This window comes from Zalophus californianus, chromosome 6 (assembly GCF_009762305.2).
Source record: "Zalophus californianus isolate mZalCal1 chromosome 6, mZalCal1.pri.v2, whole genome shotgun sequence".
Taxonomy (NCBI): domain Eukaryota; kingdom Metazoa; phylum Chordata; class Mammalia; order Carnivora; family Otariidae; genus Zalophus; species Zalophus californianus.
In genome coordinates this window covers 35,807,435-35,828,842 of record NC_045600.1, presented here as the reverse complement: position 1 = coordinate 35,828,842, position 21,408 = coordinate 35,807,435, and the positions used below count along the sequence as shown (strand labels likewise).

At 43.5% G+C, this 21,408-nt stretch overlaps 1 protein-coding gene across 3 annotated transcripts in view; it reads left to right on the top strand.

Annotated features, from left to right (window-relative positions):
• MTHFD1 (methylenetetrahydrofolate dehydrogenase, cyclohydrolase and formyltetrahydrofolate synthetase 1) overlaps positions 1 to 21,408 on the top strand; it is a 61,625-nt gene that overhangs the window by 24,999 nt on the left and 15,218 nt on the right. For all 3 annotated transcript variants that reach the window (XM_027570599.2, XM_027570601.2, XM_027570600.2), the window contains 15 exons: positions 445 to 556; positions 4,659 to 4,786; positions 5,381 to 5,478; positions 5,682 to 5,855; positions 6,477 to 6,613; positions 8,138 to 8,184; positions 9,012 to 9,119; positions 9,256 to 9,330; positions 11,249 to 11,351; positions 13,623 to 13,699; positions 14,328 to 14,468; positions 15,719 to 15,787; positions 16,054 to 16,165; positions 16,267 to 16,406; positions 19,071 to 19,112. In XM_027570599.2, coding sequence (XP_027426400.1) covers positions 445 to 556; positions 4,659 to 4,786; positions 5,381 to 5,478; positions 5,682 to 5,855; positions 6,477 to 6,613; positions 8,138 to 8,184; positions 9,012 to 9,119; positions 9,256 to 9,330; positions 11,249 to 11,351; positions 13,623 to 13,699; positions 14,328 to 14,468; positions 15,719 to 15,787; positions 16,054 to 16,165; positions 16,267 to 16,406; positions 19,071 to 19,112 — 1,563 coding nt within the window. The remainder of the gene's footprint in view (positions 1 to 444; positions 557 to 4,658; positions 4,787 to 5,380; positions 5,479 to 5,681; positions 5,856 to 6,476; positions 6,614 to 8,137; positions 8,185 to 9,011; positions 9,120 to 9,255; positions 9,331 to 11,248; positions 11,352 to 13,622; positions 13,700 to 14,327; positions 14,469 to 15,718; positions 15,788 to 16,053; positions 16,166 to 16,266; positions 16,407 to 19,070; positions 19,113 to 21,408) is intronic.

Below are 21,408 nucleotides of genomic sequence, written 5' to 3'. Positions count from 1 at the left end.
CTTGTTCTTGACCCTGCATCAGATTCCTGGGCCCGAGGATTCTCACACGTACCTACCCATGTTGACAGCGCACCTTCTCTTTTAATGCTCCCCAAGCAGTGTTCTGCGGGAAGCACTAGTCCCCAAGGTCTATAGGAGAGGGGGCAGTCTCCCAACACGATAATCAGAGCTGGGCCTATGGCGCCAAGCGCATGCCCATCCCCGCCCCGCATGCTTTCATCACATTCCCCGCTCAGGAAGATGGCTCGTACCGGGAGCGTTTTGGCCTGCGCAGGAGCGAGCACAGCACAGGCAGGGCTGTCAGGGACGGTGTGCGGCCCCACTCAGAATAGCTGATGGCAAGGAGCAGTTTCGTACAAAGCTTACTCTCTTCCACCTCTAGGTTTCTTTCTTTTTTTAATGTTCTACCGTGTCATTTCTGAAGTCAAAACCTTCTTTCCCTAGGTAAATAAAGGTGACATCCTGGTGGTTGCAACTGGTCAGCCGGAAATGGTGAAAGGGGAGTGGATCAAACCTGGGGCAATAGTCATCGACTGCGGGATCAATTATATCCCAGGTGAGCGCTGCTGGAGAACGAAGGTCATTGCCGGAGGTGGGGGAGGCAGAGAACGATGTCTGGATCATTAAGGGAAGCCTACGTGAGAACCCCTTGTCCCCTTTCTGGCGGGAAGAGCTAAGGCTCAGAGCAGGTGTCTTGCCCATGGTGTAGACAGTTAGTAGACGGCATCGTGACCAGCGGGACAGCAGAACCCGGGATTTTAGCCGGTACTAATTTTAGTACCAGGCCTTTCCCGGAATGACTTTGTCCAAGGAGAGGGTGGGAGAGGCGGATCTCTCGCTGTCCCTTCACGTACAGATCAGCCTTTGTTTTTAACAAAGGATGGCTGGGGGCGCCTGGGTGGCTCAGTTGGTTAAGCGACTGCCTTCGGCTCAGGTCATGATCCTGGGGTCCCGGGATCGAGTCCCGCATCGGGCTCCCTGCTCAGCGGGGAGTCTGCTTCTCCCTCTGACCCTCTCCTCTCATGCTCTCTCTCTTTCTCTCTCTCTCTCTCAAATAAATAAATAAAATATTAAAAAAAAAAAACAAAGGATGGCTGGATTTAAAATATAGTGTTATCTTTACGGACTGCTGTGTAATTCCAGGAGAGGGGCTCCCCTCGCCAAGAATCTTCTAGGTGGGCTTTACAACGAAGACGTTGGACCTGGCCTCTCCTAGGCAGCGGGGAGCAAGCCAGCCCATTATCCTTCCCTCCCAGTCAGTCCCTATATAGGTTTTTAAATATCAGAAAGTTTTTCCTTTCTTCTGTTGCCGGTGTCCCCTGGGAGCACTACCCTCTCAGGTGGATGCACGGCTGTGAGCTGCTTACTGGTCTCCCACTGCCTGCTGACTCCCACTCACAGCCATCTGCATGTTCTTGCTGTGTTCGTGGGTCTTGATGTGGAGCGTCTTCCTCCCACATTACTTGTCAAACGGCTTAGCCCCACACGAGTTTCAGCCGCCTCTGGGCCTTTGTTCTCACACCACTTGGTGAATCCCTGTCTTGAACGGTTGTAAAGTGGACCCCGTGCCCTTCTCTTCACATGCCTTGTTTGTCCTCTGCAGCATTTACACCTGAGTCCTCAGTGCAATAGGATGTTCCTTCATCGTGAAGTTCTCAAACATAAAATTTCACGGGATGATACAGTGAATACTTGTATACGCACCTCGCAAATTCAAGAAAAGAACAGTCTTTAATTAGATCACCGTTTCTGTGCATCAGGCACCACTGCCGGCCTTGAGCTACATGATCGGATAAGCTCGACTTTGCTCTTCAGTTTTAGCCACTTCCTTCCCACCTTCTCTCTACCCAAAATGCCCATTCTTCTTTCTAAACCTGGTCTGATTTCCCTTCATTAAGGGGGAATCTCCTCTCCCTCCTCCCCCTCCTGGAGAACTGGGTGTCTCTTTCATTGTGCCCTGTGCTGCCCTCCCCCGTGGGGCGTGGTCTCTGCACTAGCCTCTCCGGCTTCCTGCCTTCTAACTGCCGGCACTCAGCACCTGTTGAATTGTCAAAGGACTTAGAGCGAGAAGATTGTTTTTTCTCCCTTCCCGTCTCAGATTTAGAGCATAGACACTAAGCTGCCAGGGACATTAGTCACTGTCAAGCCTTCACCAGTTTTAACCTCCCTCCCACTCTCTCTACCATGCTTTTAAGACAGTAGCTCATAATTGATCACTCATTTTCTTGTAGTGTAATTATCTAATGGGTGATAAAGAAATTGCTCTCCTACAATTCCTCACTTTGAGTACTTGTGATATGACATTCAGGCTCATTCTGTTTAAAACCTTACATCTCCTGTATCATATTTCTGCTTTTGGCCTTTTTTTTTTTTTTTTTTTTTTTGGACTAGATTTGAGAGATGGAAGAAAAAAGCCTGGGTGGGAATCTTGAATCTTACAAATAGGTATAAAATGTTCACTTAAACATGAAACTCACCATCCTGTTCACATTTATTCTTCACCTAGATGGTAAAATATGAAAAGACCAAATCAATATCTGGTCAGCTGTATTTTTATTGATCTGAGGTATATAGGTAAATAACTTTTGATAAGGCTGGATTTTATTGTCTCTTCCAATTATCTTTATTTATTTTTAAAGATTTTATTTATTTATTTGATAGAGAGAGAGCACAAGTAGGCAGAACAGTAGACAGGAGAGGGAGAAGCAGACTCCCCACTGAGCAGGGAGCCTGATGTAGGGCTTGATCCCAGGACCCTGGGATCATGACCTGAGCCGAAGGCAGACACTTAACCAACTGAGCGACCCAGGTGCCCCTCCAATTATCTTTAGTAAGCCAAACAGGAAAAACACTTTCACGTGTTCCTCAGGCCAGTACTTCTGCTCTGCACTTGAATCTTAAAAGTATTTTTTCCCCCAAAAAAAGAGTACATACCTTAATTCATTCTAAATTTGGCAAATGACTTAGGATGTTATCCCTGAAGGGACCATGCAAATGATTTAAATAATCAAAATATCATTCAGGCTGTGGTGCAGTTATGAAACATGATGCCTTGAAAGCGAACACTTGCAAAAACAGTTTTTGGTTCTTTCAGGGCACCCACTGGTCTGTAACTCAGTGATTGGACTTCATACCTGTAATTCCCAATGAAAGAGGAATTCTAGGGCTGGGGTAGATAACCAAAATGTTTATTGGTTACTGAAGCCATACACTTAGATTGAGAAGTGTCCGCTTTTTCCATTGACCACATCATACTTTCCATGAAACACTGGACACGTACCAGAGGGCACTCAAGTCAACCACGATAGTGTTTGCTGAAGGAGCAAAACTGAGTTCCTCTCGTGCGGCAGTTAGTTGTGCGGTAACTGATATGTCTCCTGTATGTGGAGAAACTAAAATCACTACCATGAATAAAGAGAAGTGCAGCATATTTTAAACTAATGTCTGTGTTAGACTCTTGAGACCTGCACAAAGGAAAAACCCTTAACCATAGCTCCTTGGCATTTTGAAATGACTCCAGGGTTCTGAGAGGAAATGTCCTGCTATAGCTTGCTACTTTATCATCTAGAAACCTGACACTACCCCAAGGAGCTGTATTTACCAGCTCCTTATAGTACACATAGAAAACATCTTCTACATCTAGGATGGGAAGAGAAACCTTTATGTTTAGAGAATGCTTTTTCAATTTCACGAATGTGCACGATCTCTCGCTTCATTCTCCGCAAGCTTGTGAAATAGTATCGGTCCTTCTTGTCATCTTTGGACTTCCGATCAATAAGGAGCCCACAGGGGCTGAGGACTGGCAGTTAGTAGAAGAGCTGATCCTAAAACTTCGGTCTCTCAAGTCTGACTCTTTGGCTACACCCTAAAGTTGGCTCTCTCGGTTGTGGTGATCTGCTCAAAGAGAAGTGGTGAAATGGCTAAGATCCTCCCAGATCCTGCCTTGGGAGCCTTAGAGCTGCAGAGCTGGCCCTGTCCCCCAGCCCCTCCCGCAAGTGCACTGAAGCCAAGTGTAGGATGTACTTTGTGTGAGTGAGCAGTGATGCATCACTGGGTTTTGTTCTCCTGAATAGCTATTCTTTGCTGATAAGATTTGTAGTTGTTCTTGTATCCTTTTAAGGGAAGTGTAATTATATTCTTTGCCTTTTGCATACATTTAAGTAGCTGCTTGTCTCTGGAATTGGATGTTGGATTGTTCCTCCAGCTCACGCATGGAGCTTACAAAATGCTGACAGTTGCTGTAGAAACGGTATCTGGCAGCTGTGACATAGTTGGAGCTTTGTGCACCCAAAAAATTCCTTTGTAGGCTTTGGCAAATTAACATTTTAAAAGGCACTCATTATATACTGGGTAGTTGGTTTTAAGAATAAAAAACACTTGGTATTTTATTTGCCACTTGAGTGCAAAAGGATTCTCCTGGTTCTGAAAACCCCTTAAGCATCTTGTGAATGTTTGCAGGTAAAATAAGTTCATACCTCGACAATAACAAGCACCTGTCATCTTAACGCTTTGAAGTAAAATAGGTGCTTGAGCCCTGATGGGACTCTGAACTCTACTTAGTTTTTGGCACAAGCTATGATAATTGATCACTTAACTTGGAAATGAACACCAGAATTATGATTCTGAGACCTTGCTTTGACTTTTTCCCCCTTGACCAGATGATACAAAACCAAATGGAAAAAAAGTGGTGGGTGATGTGGCCTATGATGAAGCCAAAGAGAGGGCAGGCTTCATCACTCCTGTTCCTGGTGGTGTGGGGCCCATGACGGTGGCAATGCTAATGCAGGTGCGTGTGAATAAGTTTCTCTACTGGAGGTTAACTGGATTCACCATGGCGATCATTTAGCAATATATACAGATATTGAATCATTGTGTTGTATACCTGAAACTAACGGTATAGGTCAATTAGACCTCCATAAAAAAGCTTCTGTAATAATTGTAAAAAGCTGATGGAATTCAAGTTACTGCTTTTTTCCCCAAGTAGAAACTTACTCAGAAGTAAGGATGTGAATCTGTTGGAGAAAAAGAAGGGACGGTTAGAACAGAAATAGAGAATCAGTCATACTAATAGGGGAAGGTAAGGATGGAACAATTTGAATTTACTTTGGAGTTCGAACAATTTGAACAACACAACTTTGCTAGGTGTGCTTGTCTTGCTTGCCCTTTTTAATACACACATCAGCTGCAGGGGGGTGAGGCAGGCAGCCCAGGGCTCCATAGCTGCTTGTAGATCCTTGGTTAGGATTGAAGCATGTTTATAGGTGGATCATAAAACTGTTCATTTTGTGGTTAAACTGGAGTGACCTGGGACTTGGAATTGAGGTGGAGTTAAAATAATCACTTTTTCTAATAGAAGTTCCATTTGTGACATTTCGTTTAGAGCACAGTAGAGAGTGCAAAGCGTTTCTTGGAGAAATTTAAGCCAGGAAAGTGGATGATTCAGTATAACAACCTTGACCTCCAGGTTCCTGTTCCAAGGTAAAAATAAAATTTTGCTGGTTTAAAACTTTGTGTATTATCTGCGTTTAGCTGACGGATACCATGGCAATTACGTGCATGCCCCTCTCCAGAAGCGCCATCGGGGGTCAGGGAGGGTCGTTTCTAGGATGGGGTTAATTAAATTCAGTGAGTTAAAGATTGATACATGTTTTCTGTATTTTTTTTTCTGTATTTCTTTTAAGTGACATTGATATATCACGATCTTGCAAGCCAAAGCCCATTGGCAGCCTGGCTCGGGAAATTGGTCTGCTGTCTGAGGAGGTAGAATTGTATGGTGAGACAAAAGCCAAGGTTCTACTGTCCGCACTGGAACGCCTGAAGCACCAACCTGATGGGAAATACGTGGTGGTGACTGGGTAGGGTGGTTCTTCCTTTGCTAATCGAACCGTCATCCTGATTGCCATTACCAAAGGTTGCATTTGCTCTCACCATATATACGTGAAGGTTCCTTTCATTTGGTTTTAGCTTTCGCACATGTGTTTAGTCTCATTTGATTCTTACAGCATGCCTGTGAGGTAATTCCGAGTAGATTACAACCCTTCGGAGAGGAGAACATTTGTCAAGGTTATCCATCTAGTAGGTGAAAGAGTTGTGTTTTAAAGCTGACTTTTTTTTTTTAACCCCAAATTCATTAATTCAGTAGATATATTGAGCATTCATTTTTACTGCTTGGCTGAGGTGCATACAAAAGCTAGTTTTTGAGATTAAATTGAGATATTAAAATTATAGCAGTGCTTCTCTCTCTACAAGGTAAAGTGTATTTTCTGCTCACAGTGAGAAGAAGAGCTCAAGCAATCTTTTTAAAAATGTACCATTTTTCGGAAACTTCAGCTAAGGCTCTTGGGAAAGATTTTCAGGTCTTTCGTCTTTGTTACCATTCAGATTGAGTCATTCTCTAGGATGTTAGGGCTGACTTAGTGATTCGCATAAATTTAACTCATGTGAATTTAATGTTCCTCTTTGGCTTCACCTTGAAGAATCACTCCAACGCCCCTGGGAGAAGGGAAGAGCACGACCACCATTGGGCTGGTGCAGGCCCTTGGCGCCCACCTTTCTCTGAACGTCTTTGCGTGTGTGCGACAGCCTTCTCAGGGTCCCACCTTTGGAATAAAAGGTATTAATAGGACCAGAATTTGGGTGGCCAGAGGGCACTGCTTCCCTTTCAGTCCTCCCTGGTCCACTTGACCCATGAGTGCCTCTGGGGCCTTCACCTCATTTAGACACCAGGAATGTCCTCTTGGCACCCTCCCCCATCACGGTGCTTTCATCAGATCATCCCAGCTCTTACCGTCAGTATTTGACACTGCACAGGGGTTCCCGGGGGGGCGGGTACTATGTAGCTAGGGATGCTTTTACGTGACTAATAGTCAACTGTCACAGTAACAATAGAGGTAATCATAGCTACTGCTCATCATGCTGACTTTCTAGAGACAAAGGCAAACGCTACAGATGTTTTACCCTTTGGGGAATAAGAAAAGCCTATCCTTATTGAGTATATGCTTTGTGCCGTGTTTTGTGCTAAGCAGTTCATGCACTTTATATTATCTTCTGATATGAGATAGTTACTGGTATCACCATTTTGCCAGTAGCAGCAACTGGGACTTCTGAGGTAGCTTAGTCAAAGGCACTTACTAAGAGCCATGTCGATTTCAAGAGCTTTCCCAGGACCACCAGCACAGTGTTTCTGCTGATTGCATGAAGACTCGACATCACTAATCATTCTTCACTTTTAGTTTTTGATAGCTGAGGTACTGCCAATATGCTCTTTTAATTAAAATTATTTTTATTAATTATAAGTTCTTACAGTTAGCTTTCTCATTTGCTTGGTGAGAGTATCACATGTTCTGTTTGTTCTAGTGATTACTGCCCTTCTTCTGCCTGTATTAATATATTTTTTACATGTACTGACTTAGCTCTGCTTTTGAGCTTGTCTTAACAACCCTCTTTCACTTCAGAATGAACCTTTCCCTCGTTCTGCTTATTGAACCCAGCATTCTGCTTTTCCTCTTACGAACTGCTCCATTTTTATTGCGTGGTCTCTGCCTCACAAAAAACCCCACAAAATCTAAACCTCAAACTGACATTTATCTCACTGATAACCTCATAACCAGAACATTTTTGTCTGGTCTTTTGTTAATAACCCAAATGGTTCAGCAAAAACTAGCAGTTAAGCTGCTTTCTAACATATGTCTCCTATTTAGGAAGAATTGCAGTCTCTGTGTTTGTGTTTGGCATGTATATTTTAAACATTCCTTTTTTAAAATGCCAGAGTAGCGTTTATGAGAGTAGGAAACTGAACAGGGTTGTCTTTATGTAACTGTAGGCTGGGTCTTTTAACAAATGTTAGGGATCATGGGGAACCTGTTTCTAAAGATAATGAGTAGATATGTATGTGTTCACAGTTTTGTCATTTAGACCCAGATTTCAACTGAGACTATTCCGCCTGAACAAGATGAAGTGTTTTAGCCTGGTAAAAGAAAACTAAAAAACACTGGATCAAAGCTGTCCAAATGGTTGAAAGAAGTAAATAGCTAATAAGCATAGCAGTGACAGAAACCAATTTGCTTTGCTTTGATTTAATTTGATTTGTGGCGAAAGCACACTGAACATGAGTCCTCACCCTTGACCTGTCCTGTAGGTGGCGCTGCAGGAGGTGGCTATTCACAGGTCATTCCCATGGAAGAGGTAAAGTGTCTGGAATTTGGTTTGAATTGGACCCTTTATTATAGCTTTTCCTTTTCTTTTTTTCTGTTAATATTCTTTTTTTAAATTTTATCTTATTATGTTAATTACCATACATTACATCATTAGTTTTTGATGTAGTGTTCCATGATTCATTGTTTGCGTATAACACCCAGTGCTCCATGGCAGTACATGCCCTCCTTAATACCCATCACCAGGCTAATGCATCCCCCCCCTTCCCCTCTTCCAGAGATTAACCTTTTTCTGTAGAGCTCTTAGTGGACAGATGACTGGTTTCTCATCAGAAGTAACACTTACGGGGAAAACATCTTAATATGTAGACTTGTGAGACAGCTTAGTTTTTTGACATGACAAGGACTCCAAGGTCTGGCTTTCGGTGGGAATAATAATTTTAAGTGAGAGATCAAATGAAGCATGAGAGTGGGAAGAACCAAGGCAAAGCGAATTCAAGGTGGTAACTACAGAAATGGGAACACTGTACAGGCATATAGGCATAGGCTTGCTCTCATCTACTTCTCCTCGCTCACAGTTGAAAGGACGTGAGTATGTCCTCAGTAGTCCAAGGTTGCTGCTGGTAGTGTGGCGTTTATGGTTACGGGACGTGTCCCTTAAGCTCCAATTTCTCCTGAGGAGAGAGAGTCTGTAATTTATGTTTTCAAGAACTATTTGTATTGGGTGTTTGTTCACTAACTGTACTGCTGTCGGTTTTCCGTCAGCTTTAACGTAGGGATTGATTGGGTTGCGATACACTGATGGTTGGAAGGATGCAGAGAAGTCAAAAGCCTGATGTGGCCTCTGCTCTGTTATAGTTTAACCTCCACCTCACTGGTGACATCCATGCCATCACTGCAGCGAATAACCTTGTCGCCGCGGCCATCGATGCCCGGATGTTCCATGAACTGACGCAGACAGACAAGGTAGGCTGCTGAGGCCCCAGGGACACTTTTGAAAGGGTTAAAGCACCCAAATTAATTTTGGCCCCTTGGGTGCTGATGTTGCGGGTAGCGAGGCAGTTCCTCTCATTTAAAAGCCCTTTTCCTCCCTTTCTTTAAGGCTCTCTTCAATCGTTTGGTACCATCAGTAAATGGAGTGAGAAAGTTCTCCAATATCCAAATCCGAAGGTTACAGGTAAGATTTTCCCTTCTTCATTTTTGATATTGTATGAAATTGGGTGATTGCTAAAGAGATAAGGAAATGAAAATCTCCTTAGAATAACCTATTTTGGATCAAGTTACATCCATAACTATGGTCTTAAGGTCATGATACACCTAGCAAAGATGGGTGGTAGAGGTTCTCATTCGTCTATAAATTATAAGTGGTTAGTCCTGGAATAAGGAGAGTGCCAACCACCTGCCCTCAGTTAGGATGAAGACTGATGTGTCCTTTATAGCATGGATAGGAGTCAGGATGCCAGCATCCTGGAGTTTGAATACCTGCTCTTCCTGGCACTGGGATCTTAAGCAAGAGCGGTTACTCCTATATTTTATTTGAATCTCCATTGCAAATATATAGTCATCAGACATACACTGTACCATATGACCCAGAAATCCTACTCCTAGGTCCAAGAAAAATATGAACTTGTGTTCATACAAAAACATGAATGTTCTTATTTATTACTATTTTTTTAAAGATTTTATTTAGTTTTGCAAGGTAGAGCATGTGAGTAAGCGCATGAGCAGGAGGAGGGGCCGAGGGAGAAGCAGACTCCCCACTGAGTAGGGAGCCTAATGTGGGGACTCCATCCCACAACCCTAGGATCCTGACCTGAGCCGAAGGCAGACGCTTAACCACCTGAGCCACCCAGATGCCTGAGCAGGCAACTTCTAATCTTACCTTTGATGATGGAACTTTCTGTCAGATGTGGGGAGGTGCTGGACTAAATCTGTCTGATCCTTTAAAAAGCTCTAGGGTGTAAAATCAAGGGACTTGCCCGAGGCCACAGTACCCCATACCAGGTTGGAACTAGAACCTTTCCGGGTCCCCAAGCATCCTCTGTGCTCTCCCAGTCTGGTGCTGTGTGCTCAGTCAGAGTGGGCTGTCAACGGCGGACTCTCAGCCTAGTGACTGAAAGTTTTGCAGACTCTGTAAACAATGTCATGTACTAGGCTGGTGAGACCAGTTTGATGAGCCAGTGAGGGCCAGCTCTGAAAACACATCTGAGATTTTAAAACAAAGTCCTCACAGTATAAAAAAGGAACTGTGGGAAGAACAGGATTTACTGGAGCCCACTCAGATCTACCACACTTTAGAAAAAAAGGAGAATACATTATATAGGCACTTTCCATTTCAGGATGTGACCTGCATACACACTATAAGTAAATAAAATTTCTAAGTTCTTCAGGAAGGAGAGACAAATCTCTGTTGTGCCTTTTGGAACAGTCAGAAGGCAGTGAAAATGCAGTCTATATAAAAAGCATGGGAAGTGATTTACATTGATTTTTAATGATTGATACTTATTTTTGCCTTTCCTCCTATTTCATTTGAATTGGGCTTCTCAGTTGTCTGATTGAAAAAGCTTTGCACTTTGCTTTTTCCTTTCAGTATGTTTGGGTTTGGTAAATTAGGTACAACACTTATGGGTCATTATGCTTATTTAGGGCTAGGTTTAGGGAAGTACCTCTGGTGCTCAGTTATATAGGAATAAACATGTTAATAAAACCTTTGTATATACAGTTTGTGAGGAGGAAATAAAGCTTCATCCTGAGGGATTATGGTTTTCCCTTCTGAATATCACACAGTTTATATTTCCTAGAAGGCACCCCATCTGGAGATAGAGAATATATTTTCTAAATATTTAACATGCTTGGGACACTTGGGTGGCTCATTTGGTTAAGTATCCGAATTTTGGTTTCAGCTCCGGTCGTGATCTCAGGGTTGTGAGATCGAGCCCTGCATCAGGCTCTGTGCTCAGTGCCGCTTGGGTTTCTCTCTGTCCCTTGCCCTCTCCCTCCTCCGCCGCCTCAAATAAATAAAAAAATCTTTTAAAAAGTTTCATGCTTTTATTTGTTTTGTCTTAATTCATATTTTAATTTTCCTGCCTCTTCAGAGACTAGGCATTGAAAAAACCGACCCTACCACACTGACTGATGATGAGATAAACAGATTTGCAAGATTGGACATTGATCCAGAAACCATAACTTGGCAAAGAGGTACCCATGCAGTATAGACACCTGATTTGCTTCCGCTAGGCTGCACACCTCACACTGCCTGTGTGGGTTATTAAAATGTGGGGTCCAGAAGCTTATGTGTTGGTGTTTTCACGGTTAAGGCATGACCAAGATGGTGACTTACGTGTTTTTTTGGCCACCTCCATCAGTCTCTCTCCTTATTAGCTGTAATCAAACCTCCTTTCGTTGGGTTCATTGGACATTTTGCTGGCTTTTTTCAGTGTTGATTGGAGTAAGGGTGGTTTCAAGGAGGTTCATGCCTACACCAGAAATAACATTTTGCAAGTTTCATTTTATGCAAAAAGTTTCGGTGTCATAAAGTAGAGAAATTATGTTTTATCACTTCTTGAATCATGTTGCTCTTTTCTCTCAGAACTCTTGTCTGGTATAAAGTGACTTGCTTTTTCTTGTGACTCTCTAGCTTGCCTACTCATTTTTACCTCATTTTATTAAACTCCTGTAACAAAGTAGGTAGCCTTCAAGGTTTAAACAGTTGGCAGTTTAGCGAGTGAGTTGCCTGGCTTCACTGCCATGTGATGCTTCTCTGGGTACAACTGGCATGGCTTAGAATTTTCTTTGGTACCAGCAGTGCGTCTGTCTATCCCACATCACTGCTGAGAAGGAATTTTTGTCCAGTCATGCGGAATGCAGCTAAGGGCAAATTTATTGAGCGTCTCTATGATTTTCATTGGCTCAGTAACTATTGCTAGCTAATGGCGTTTTAAAGATGACTCCCTTAATACCGAAAACCACATTGATATTTCTCTTCCTTTGCTTTAGTAGCTTTAGACAGATGGTATATTTTATGAGGAATAAGCTAAAGATCCATTTTGAAAATTCAGTATCTTATTCACTTTTCCTTTGCTTTATGTCTAATTTATGCTTTCTAGGAAAGTAGAAGGAGCCAAGGGAAAAAATGGATCATACCTGTTTTTTTTTTAAAGATCTTATTTATTTAATTGACAGAGAGACAGCGAGAGAGGGAACAGCAGGGAGAGTGGGAGAGGGAGAAGCAGGCTTCCCACTGAGCAGGGAGCCTGATATAGGACTTGATCCCAGGACCCTGGGATCATGACCCAAGCCGAAGGCAGACGCTTAACAAATGAGCCACCCAGGAGCCCTGGATCATACCTATTGACTGGCTGTTTTATATAGAGAAATTAAGTACAAAGAACTTGACCTAGTTTTTGAAAATAAGAATAGGCTCCAACAGCATATTACATCCTTCACTTATCAAGTGGGGTGTGTGTGTGTGTCTGTGTGTGTGTGTGCGCGCGTGCGTGCACGTGCACATATGCACACACATGCTCACACTGTGCAAGACACTGCTTTGGGTGTTTAAATTATTGCAGTCTTTATGGAAAATAATTTCCCATGTTATCAAGTTCCTTAAAAATGCCTCTCCCATTTGACCCATTTAGAGTGTGAACTGGTTTATTATTGTTCATTTTGTGTTTTATGATTGTTTGGCATGTCATACAAAAAACAAAATTGGGAAAGCACTAAAACGTTAACAGTAATTAGTCCTGAAAGGTGAAATTAAGATTAGTTAGTTGGTTGATATTTGCCATGTTTTCCAAGGGTATACAATTGATAGATATCTGTCATCGAAATGGAAATTATTTCTTCTAAGTGTGCTGAAGGAAAGAGCAGAGCTGTTACCTAGCATGCTTCAGAAGGCATTTGCCTTGCCCTGCGTTCATGGCTCTTTTGTCTCTCAGGATGGTGTAAGGTCAGTGAGTCATCCCACAGAACAATAACCTCGGCCTTTAAAAAATTGGCCTGCTCTGTTTTTCTTTTCACGTGCAATGGGCTTTAAAATAGATGCCAGATTTCTCCTTGATGGTTTGAATTCTCTAGACCGAATAAAACCAAGCCACTCCACATTTCTTAAAAATACGCTTCTTTAGGGGCACCTGGCTGGTTCAGGTCAGGAGAACATGCAACTTGTGATCATGGGTCGTGTGTCATGAGTTTGAGCTCCACGTTGCGGGTAGAGATTACTTAAAAATAAAATCTTTTTTTAAAGTAAAATTAAAATAAAAGTAAATAAACATATCCTTCTTTAAAAATAATTCCTGTTCATTTATGGCACGTGAGCATCATTCTTAACTGGCACCCATATTCTAGCTTCGCCATCAGCTTTGAAATCAGATATTAATAGGCATTAAGTTGGACTTGTTTTAAGACTGCTGGTTTAACTTTATGGTCCTTTTGCTAAAAATTGTTCTGTACCTTCTCTTTCTACTACAGTATTGGATACCAATGATCGATTCCTGAGGAAGATCACCATCGGACAGGCTCCAACGGAGAAAGGGCACACACGGACGGTAGCTATGTGTTCCTTTCTAAGTGAATTCTTGCTGTGAAGCAGCTCTTGCTGCTTCTGCCCTCCTCCATCCTCTCCCGTACAAGTGATACTGCCAGGTGCCGCTCTGCCTTCTCCCTTTTAAAATGGAAGCGAGTAGGTGTGTGGCATTGAGCACTCCTGACAGCTTTTGCAATAAATCCCATGTGCCACCTGTGTGTTTCTCCCCCAGCATTTTTTCCTGGAGGTGGTGAGCCCCCGGTGAACATCCTTGCACACAAATGGATCAAAACTGCCTCTTTTTTGTGTGTGGCCGTTCACAATATGTCTTTTGGTTGTAAGAGCTTCTGTGTTGTTTCCTTGTGTGTTAGGGAAACCATCACCACATGATTACAAGCTTCCTTCAGCAGAGACTGTTGGTCGTGCTAGAACATTTATTTTTAAAAATTGGCGACTCAAGGTCCTGGAATCATTGATTACAAATTTTTGCTATTGGAGAATTATTTTCATTAAGTTCTTTGTATACCGTTGTGCCATTCTGTCCTTTGAGGCTATTTGTGTAAGCCTCGGATGCAAACAAGGATTGCTTTTGCAACTCACGCTTCTGGTTTAATGCAGTGTGGCCTGTCATGTCTTTTCCCGGCCAACAGGCCCAGTTTGATATCTCTGTGGCCAGTGAAATCATGGCTGTGCTGGCTCTCACCAGTTCGCTAGAAGACATGAGAGAGAGACTGAGCAGAATGGTGGTGGCATCCAGCAGGAAAGGGGAGCCCATCAGTACCGAAGATCTGGTGGGTACCCGGGTGCTCAGAGGGTGCTCTGTGGGGACCCAGAGGCTTGGTGATGCCTCTGGGTCTATCGCCTTAGGGTATCCCAGCAGTTACTGATAAATTCTCTGTGATTTTGCTACTTGCAAGAGAATTACAAAATTTCCCAAAAGTGCCTCGTAGCAAGTAACAGGTGATATGCTCCAGTAATAGACCACAGGTTTCAGATGGTTTGAGCAACATCTTCACCCTGTGAGTATTTCTAAAAGTGGGTGTATGACTTCAGTTTGCAGAGAATGTCAAATGTCCCAGTGAGGTCCTTAGCTGATGAGGTTGGAGTCACACCCTGGCCTCTCCCCACAACAGGCCTTCCTCTTACCATGCGGCTTATTGACCACCATCTCCACACTAATAACCACATTGGGAACAATTTATTAGCCGATTTGTCTGATGGCCCTCCTAGGCTAGTTCTCCACTTCAGGATTATTTCCAAACTGTCTGTGTGGTAAAATGAGGTTTAGAATGAAATCATCTTACAAATTAATTTTTTGAAAGCCTGTTTATGTTGACATACACCAAAATGTTTGGCCCATGATTAGCAGTCTGTCAGCTGAATTCAGAAAAGGGATAAAATACTAATTTCCTGTTTTTACAGTCAATATGTGTAAGACAGGAAATAGTTTTAAATTTTTACACCCCAACCAGAAACTTAGAAACTCACCGAAATTGAATATAGGTGGGATCCATAGCCTTTTCTTACTTTGTTACCAATTTATTCAACTATGGTTGGATGGCTTAAAAGAGGGACCTGATACTTAAGAGTGTGTATTGAACTCCTGGGTACATTTTCAGTTTCAGCTTTGGAAAACACACATGAATTTGGTTTTCAGTCATTTCTGCCCAGACATCAAAGTTACAAATAATTCAGTTCTCTAAGAGCTAGCATTTCAGTGCTATAAACTGGCTTCAGATAGATTCCCTCATCAGTCAACAACAGTGCTTGATTGAGATGCTTGTTGTTTCCATAGTTACATGTTTTTCCACAAATTAGATGTGAATGTCATTTTCATTGTGTGTGTTCTTCCTGCTTAAAATAGGAGACAACTTCATAGTATATCCAGAAAAAAATAAGTAAATGGATGGTCTAGTTCAGGTGAAAGTACCAATTGGTACACAATCACTAAAAAGGGAAGATCTAAGAATGTTGAGTTTTCGTTCAAAAGATTGGGGTTTTTTGCTGCTAGGAAACAAGGTGTCATGCCTTTGTCTTGTAGGGGGTGAGTGGTGCATTGACAGTGCTTATGAAGGATGCAATCAAGCCCAATCTCATGCAGACATTAGAGGTGAGCCGAGCGATTCCTGCCTTCCCAAATCGGTCTTCCGTGTCAGAGCAGAGTGGTTATAAAGCACACTTCTCTTGGGGAGTCAGAGAGTTCTCTACCTGCTCATCTCTTTCCTCTTGTTCTTTCTCACTGTTGTGATTGGGATGTTGCTGAAATATAAAAGAGGTGGCTTTGTATTTTTCTGCTGGGAAGTCTTTGTCTTTTGGAGTCCCAAAGACATGATCCCATTTGTGGTAGCTTTGCCCATGCCATCTTGATTTCCACAGGGCACTCCAGTATTTGTTCATGCCGGACCATTTGCCAACATCGCACATGGGAATTCCTCTATCATTGCAGACCGAATTGCCCTCAAGCTTGTTGGCCCTGAGGGGTTTGTGGGTGAGTATTTTTGCAAAATCTGTGAATAAACTGGTGTTTTTCTTTTAACGTCAAGGGAGTTGGGATGGCCTTTTTACAGTTGCTTTTCTCCTCACTTACAGTGACTGAAGCAGGATTTGGAGCAGACATTGGAATGGAAAAGTTTTTTAACATCAAATGCCGGTATTCTGGTCTCCGCCCTCACGTTGTGGTGCTTGTGGCCACAGTCAGGGCTCTTAAGATGCACGGAGGTGGCCCCACGGTGAGGATCAAGAGTTCGAAGAATCTGATTCTCAGCAGTGTGTTGAAGGCTGAAAGGAAGTTGGGATGACTTGTCCCTCTTTCTTCATTAAGGTGCTCTTATCCTCATGATTAATAGGGTGCCGAGAGCAAGATATGTTTCCACAGCTCTCATGCCAGCCACCTTATCACTCGTGGAAATTGGCTTCATCGCCAGTCTTTCTGAGGGAACCTCTGATAATATCTAAACCAAGGACATGTGCTTGGCTAGACACACAGAAAACTCCTTTATGTTCAGACTGTTCTTTTTAAGTAAGTCCCATTTTCCCTCTAAAGAGTGACACGGGCAGCCAGCCAACCAAATCATTTAGCTGAGACAGAAGTCAGCCCCTTCTTGAAAGGCGCATGCTGGGTGAGACTAGCCCAGCCTGGGAGGGAGGAAAAGGAGAAAGGTAGATATGACCTGGACTGCCTCCGAATAACAGAGAAACTAGGTCAGGGCTAGTTTATCTTCAACTCCAACCTGAAGTTTGTGTTTTCCTGAATTCCTACTGGTTAGAAATTGCACTTTTTATCCTATTATTGTAATATCTTTTCTTCAGTGCCTGCACATGAAGACATGGTGATAGTTTTCAGAAATTATTTGAAGAAGTAATAAATTCCTAGCCTTATTAAATTCCAGAAGCCAGTCTTGCAACATGACAAATAAGACCTCCTTCACTTAAAATCAGTATTTCTTAGTGTAGCGATCAGGGGTTTTCCTAACATAGCAGTTCTCAAGCATTTTAGTCTCAGAACTTTTTTTAAGATTTTATTTATTTATTTGAGAGAGAGAGAGACACAACGAGAGAGGGAACACAAGCAGGGGGAGCGGGAGAGGAAGAAGCAGGCTTCCTGCTGAGCAGGGAGCCCGATGCGGGGCTCGATCCCAGGACCCTGGGACCATGACCTGAGCTGAAGGCAGATGCTTAACGATGGAGCCACCCAGGTGTTCCTAGTTTCAGAACTTCTTTACACTCTCAAAATTATTGAGGACCTGCAAGAACTTTTGTCTCGGTGGGTTATATCTATGATATTTACTGTATTAGGAATTGAAGCTGAGTTACATAGCAACAAAAATTATATATATTTCTATATATATTTTAAGATTTTTTGTTTATTTGAGAGAGCGAGAGCGTGGACCGGGACAGAGCAGAGGGAGAGAGACAAGCAGACTCCCCGCTGAGCATAGAGCCGGACACGGGGCTCAATCCCAGGACCCTGAGATAGTGACCCAAGCTGAAGTCAGACAGTCAACTGACTGAGCCACCCAGATGCCCCCAAAATTATATATATATATATATATATTTTTTTTTAAATGAAAAGTTGTTAAATTTTCCCAAACAAAATGTAAGTATTGTACATTGTTCAGATCTCTTCAGGATCTGGCCTAGTTGAAGACCATTGGACTTTCACCTTCTGCATGTGATCACATGTCACATGTTCTTTGCAAAAGTCCATTGTACACTCCATGAGAGAATGAGAGTGGAAAGAACCATGATATCTTAGAATTATTGTGGAAATAGTCTTGACCTCATGGGCCGCATGAAAGGATGAGGTCCCCAGACCGCACTCTGAGAACCACTGCCATAACCCAACCCCAGCACACCTCTCCAGTCTAGCCCAGGAGTGCAGGATGGACTCCTCCTTTTTCCCCAACATGTTTTCCCCTTGCACCATTGCACCTTCTTTCCTCCTGATCTCAGGGTCTGAAAAATAATGCCAGACACTTAACCTGGGCAGCACTGAGAGGAGAGCATCCCACACAGAGCTCTGTCCAGGAGCCAGCCCTGCTCTCTCGCTCCCTCGTGGAGCTGCACGTAAAGCCCAGAATGTGGCAGCTCAGGTCCCTGCTCCCTGCCCTGCCTCTCCGGGGCCCCTTTTGGAGTCGGGGCACTATCGTCCCCGAGGAATGGGAGCACACCAAGCTGAGAAGCTGAAGGCTTTAAGGCACTCTGCACTGCTCACAGTGGAGGCTCTGGAATTGGCACCTTCACCTCAATGCTCGTCTGTGTGGGTGCAGCAGGGGCCAAGCCACCAGGCGCCACCAGAACAGTGAGCTCACTGTTTATGTATTCTGACACCTTAAATATACTCTGATGGAGGGAGAAAATTCTGTGTTGGGTCCCTCTTGTTTGCATTGCTCGTGCTCCCTCATTCAGCTCCATGAAGGCGTGGGCTGGCTCCACAGAGCAGCTCAGGAACCCATCGTCACAGGGTTCATCACAGGACTTGTCACAGACTCCATTGGCGGACATTTCAGGGTGGCGTTTGCAGGGCTGACCGCTGCCATTTTCCCAACACGCACCTTGCCTTCCACCCCCACTGCTGTGTGCTTTGCTCATTGAGGTTCTTGCCCCTGCCTAGAACATATCCCTTTCCCCATCACCTTCACAGATCTGTCCTCACCTCCTTCATTCAGGCCACAGAGGTCTCCCACTCTGCTCAGAGCAGTCATTTTTGTTGTGTGTAGTAGGGTTGGTCAGATACCCTAAATCCTTCAGGCATGAAACCTTATCCTGCTCTGAACCACCCCTCCCCAGCTAGGATGCAGCTTCTCACCTTTCACACTTGGCAAGGCATCCTTTTAAGCTAAAATTGGATCGTAAGTAGAAAATACCTCTGACTTTGCTTCCTTTCCTTCCAGGTTACTGCTGGACTGCCTCTCCCCAAGGCTTATGTAGAGGAGGTAACTTCAGTCATTTCTATTCACTTGTCCTAGAGGGCACCCCACCCTGAATCACCGTTTCTCAACCCAGTCCGTGTGGACGTGAGTGGGTGTGTGGCTGCTGGGGGCAAGGGTGCCAACAGGCCTGCAGTGTGCTGAAAAATTGCAGTGGATAAAGTTGGGAAGAAGTGCTTCATGGAACAGCCGCTCCACAGAGGCTGCCATGAAGCTGCTGCCCCAGACCAGTGGTTGGTTCTAGTCGGGGGACATTTGGCAATGTCTAGAGACATTTGTGATTGTTTTGACTTCAGGTAGAGAGAGCTCCTGGCGCTGAGTAAAGGCCAGGGATGCTGCTAAACACCCCACAGCCCACAGGATGGCCCCCATGACAGACTCATTTGGCCCCAAATATCAGGAGTGCTGAGGTTAAGAAACCCTGCCCTAGACTAATTACATTTCCTTCCATTGTCGTCCCTGCATTGGCTGCTTCATTACCAAATGCCATCTGAGTGTGAAGCAAATAGGGACTTTTTTTTTTTTTTTGAAATGTCTTTCTTCTGTAGATTTAAATCCATGTTAAAGGACCAGTATACAGTCAGGATCCTGTTATTTTGCTAGGTAAGGTTTCCCTGAGCTGATTTGGTTGATAGCAATCAAGGAGGAGCTCAAAGAAGAGCTGGGAGTTTGAATCTTTTCATATTTAGATCATTTCCTCTCAAACATCACTAGAGCGTGTTTGGGGTGGTTATGCGAGAGACAGACCCTCACATGAGATGGTGAGGTCAGCTGCCGCCACTGTTCATTCCATTTTTCAGCCTTTTTGGGGAGACTTTTAAATTGTCAGGCAATATAGCGCACTGTACAAGCCCTAAATGAAGTATTTCAGAAGCAGCTAGAAAAGAATTGTTGGTGCCTTGAGTCTGCCTGTCTTCTGAGTTATGATTTGCCTTTTATGGTCATTTGTCTGATTCAGGCGTAGGAGGGGAATTCACAGTTCTGGCCCTCCTGCCACCCCACAGCCTTTCCTGTGTCTAATTAGAGTGACTGCCCCTAACTGGCCCAGCTGGTGTCTTCATTTAAGAAATTCTCCTTTTTAAAAACTGTTCTCAATCAGTCTTACATATTAATTGGGTTTCATGTGACTAGAGGTAAAGAATTAGCAGGGCTCTTTAGAATATCAGTTAAATCCCAATTTTAGTTTTCAACTATTAAAGGGAAAAAGGCGTAAGTTGTGTTTATAATCTCAGTTGTTTTCTACCTTTATCTTATTACCCCCTTTTCCTGCTGCTTTATTGAATCCACAGATCAAGGGCTGTTACTTCTGGGGTTTGCTTATGATCCAGTGTATTTATTTTTATATAAGACTATTATATTTTTATCTTAAAAAGAGTTAATGTATTTTTAAGCTTATAATAGTAACATCCTTTTTGTAAAAAAAAAAAAAGTTAGACAGTGTAAGGATATAATACATGATTTGAGTCCCCTGAACAGTTCGGTAGATATTTTTCAACATCTAAAGTATTTCATGAATATATACATGTTTTTTTGTATTTGTCCAAAAATGGAGTTAAGCTGTCCATAGTTTTGCAACATTGGTACACTTCAGTACATCCTTGATAGGTTCCACGTTAATACAGATTATTTCACTTTTCGTAACGCCTGCATGATGCATATTTATTGAGTGTATATGTCATAATTCACTGGCCCCATCCCCCGTTGAGGGAGGTTTGTGTTTGCAGTTTTCCAAGGCTGTGAGCAACGCTGCCATTAACATTTAACATATTTAAAGGTATGTTTCCTTCATCACTTTCCTTTAAATGTCTCAGTATTTGGTTCTTAAACATGGCATTTCTCTTGTTTTCTTTGTCCCCACTGAAGGGTCATGGTTGAGTTCCTTAGAACCTTTGAAAGCACCACTGATCACTGCGTATTTTCCAACAGCACTTTGGCAGCTGTGTCATGCACACCAGGCACTGTGCTAGGCGCGGTCTTCGGGCGGAAGGGTCCGAGCGCCGCTGAGTAGAGTCAGTTTATACCCTCGTACCATATGAGTACATAAAATCTGCCAAACACAAGGTTGTCAGTATAATTTACTTAAGAGCAGCCAATCCCCTGCAGACAGCAAATATGCCATTAAGATGTGATGTGATGACAGCAGCCATACCAGCCCTCGTGCCTTCAGTTCAGCCGGGAAGCTAGCCTGGCCCCACTGCAGCGCGGCTCCAGCGCGACAGGCTGTTTCAGGGTCAGGGCTCCACAGCGCTCCCTCGCCACCGCGTGAGAAACGCATGCGCAGACCTGCCATGGGCAGGTTCTG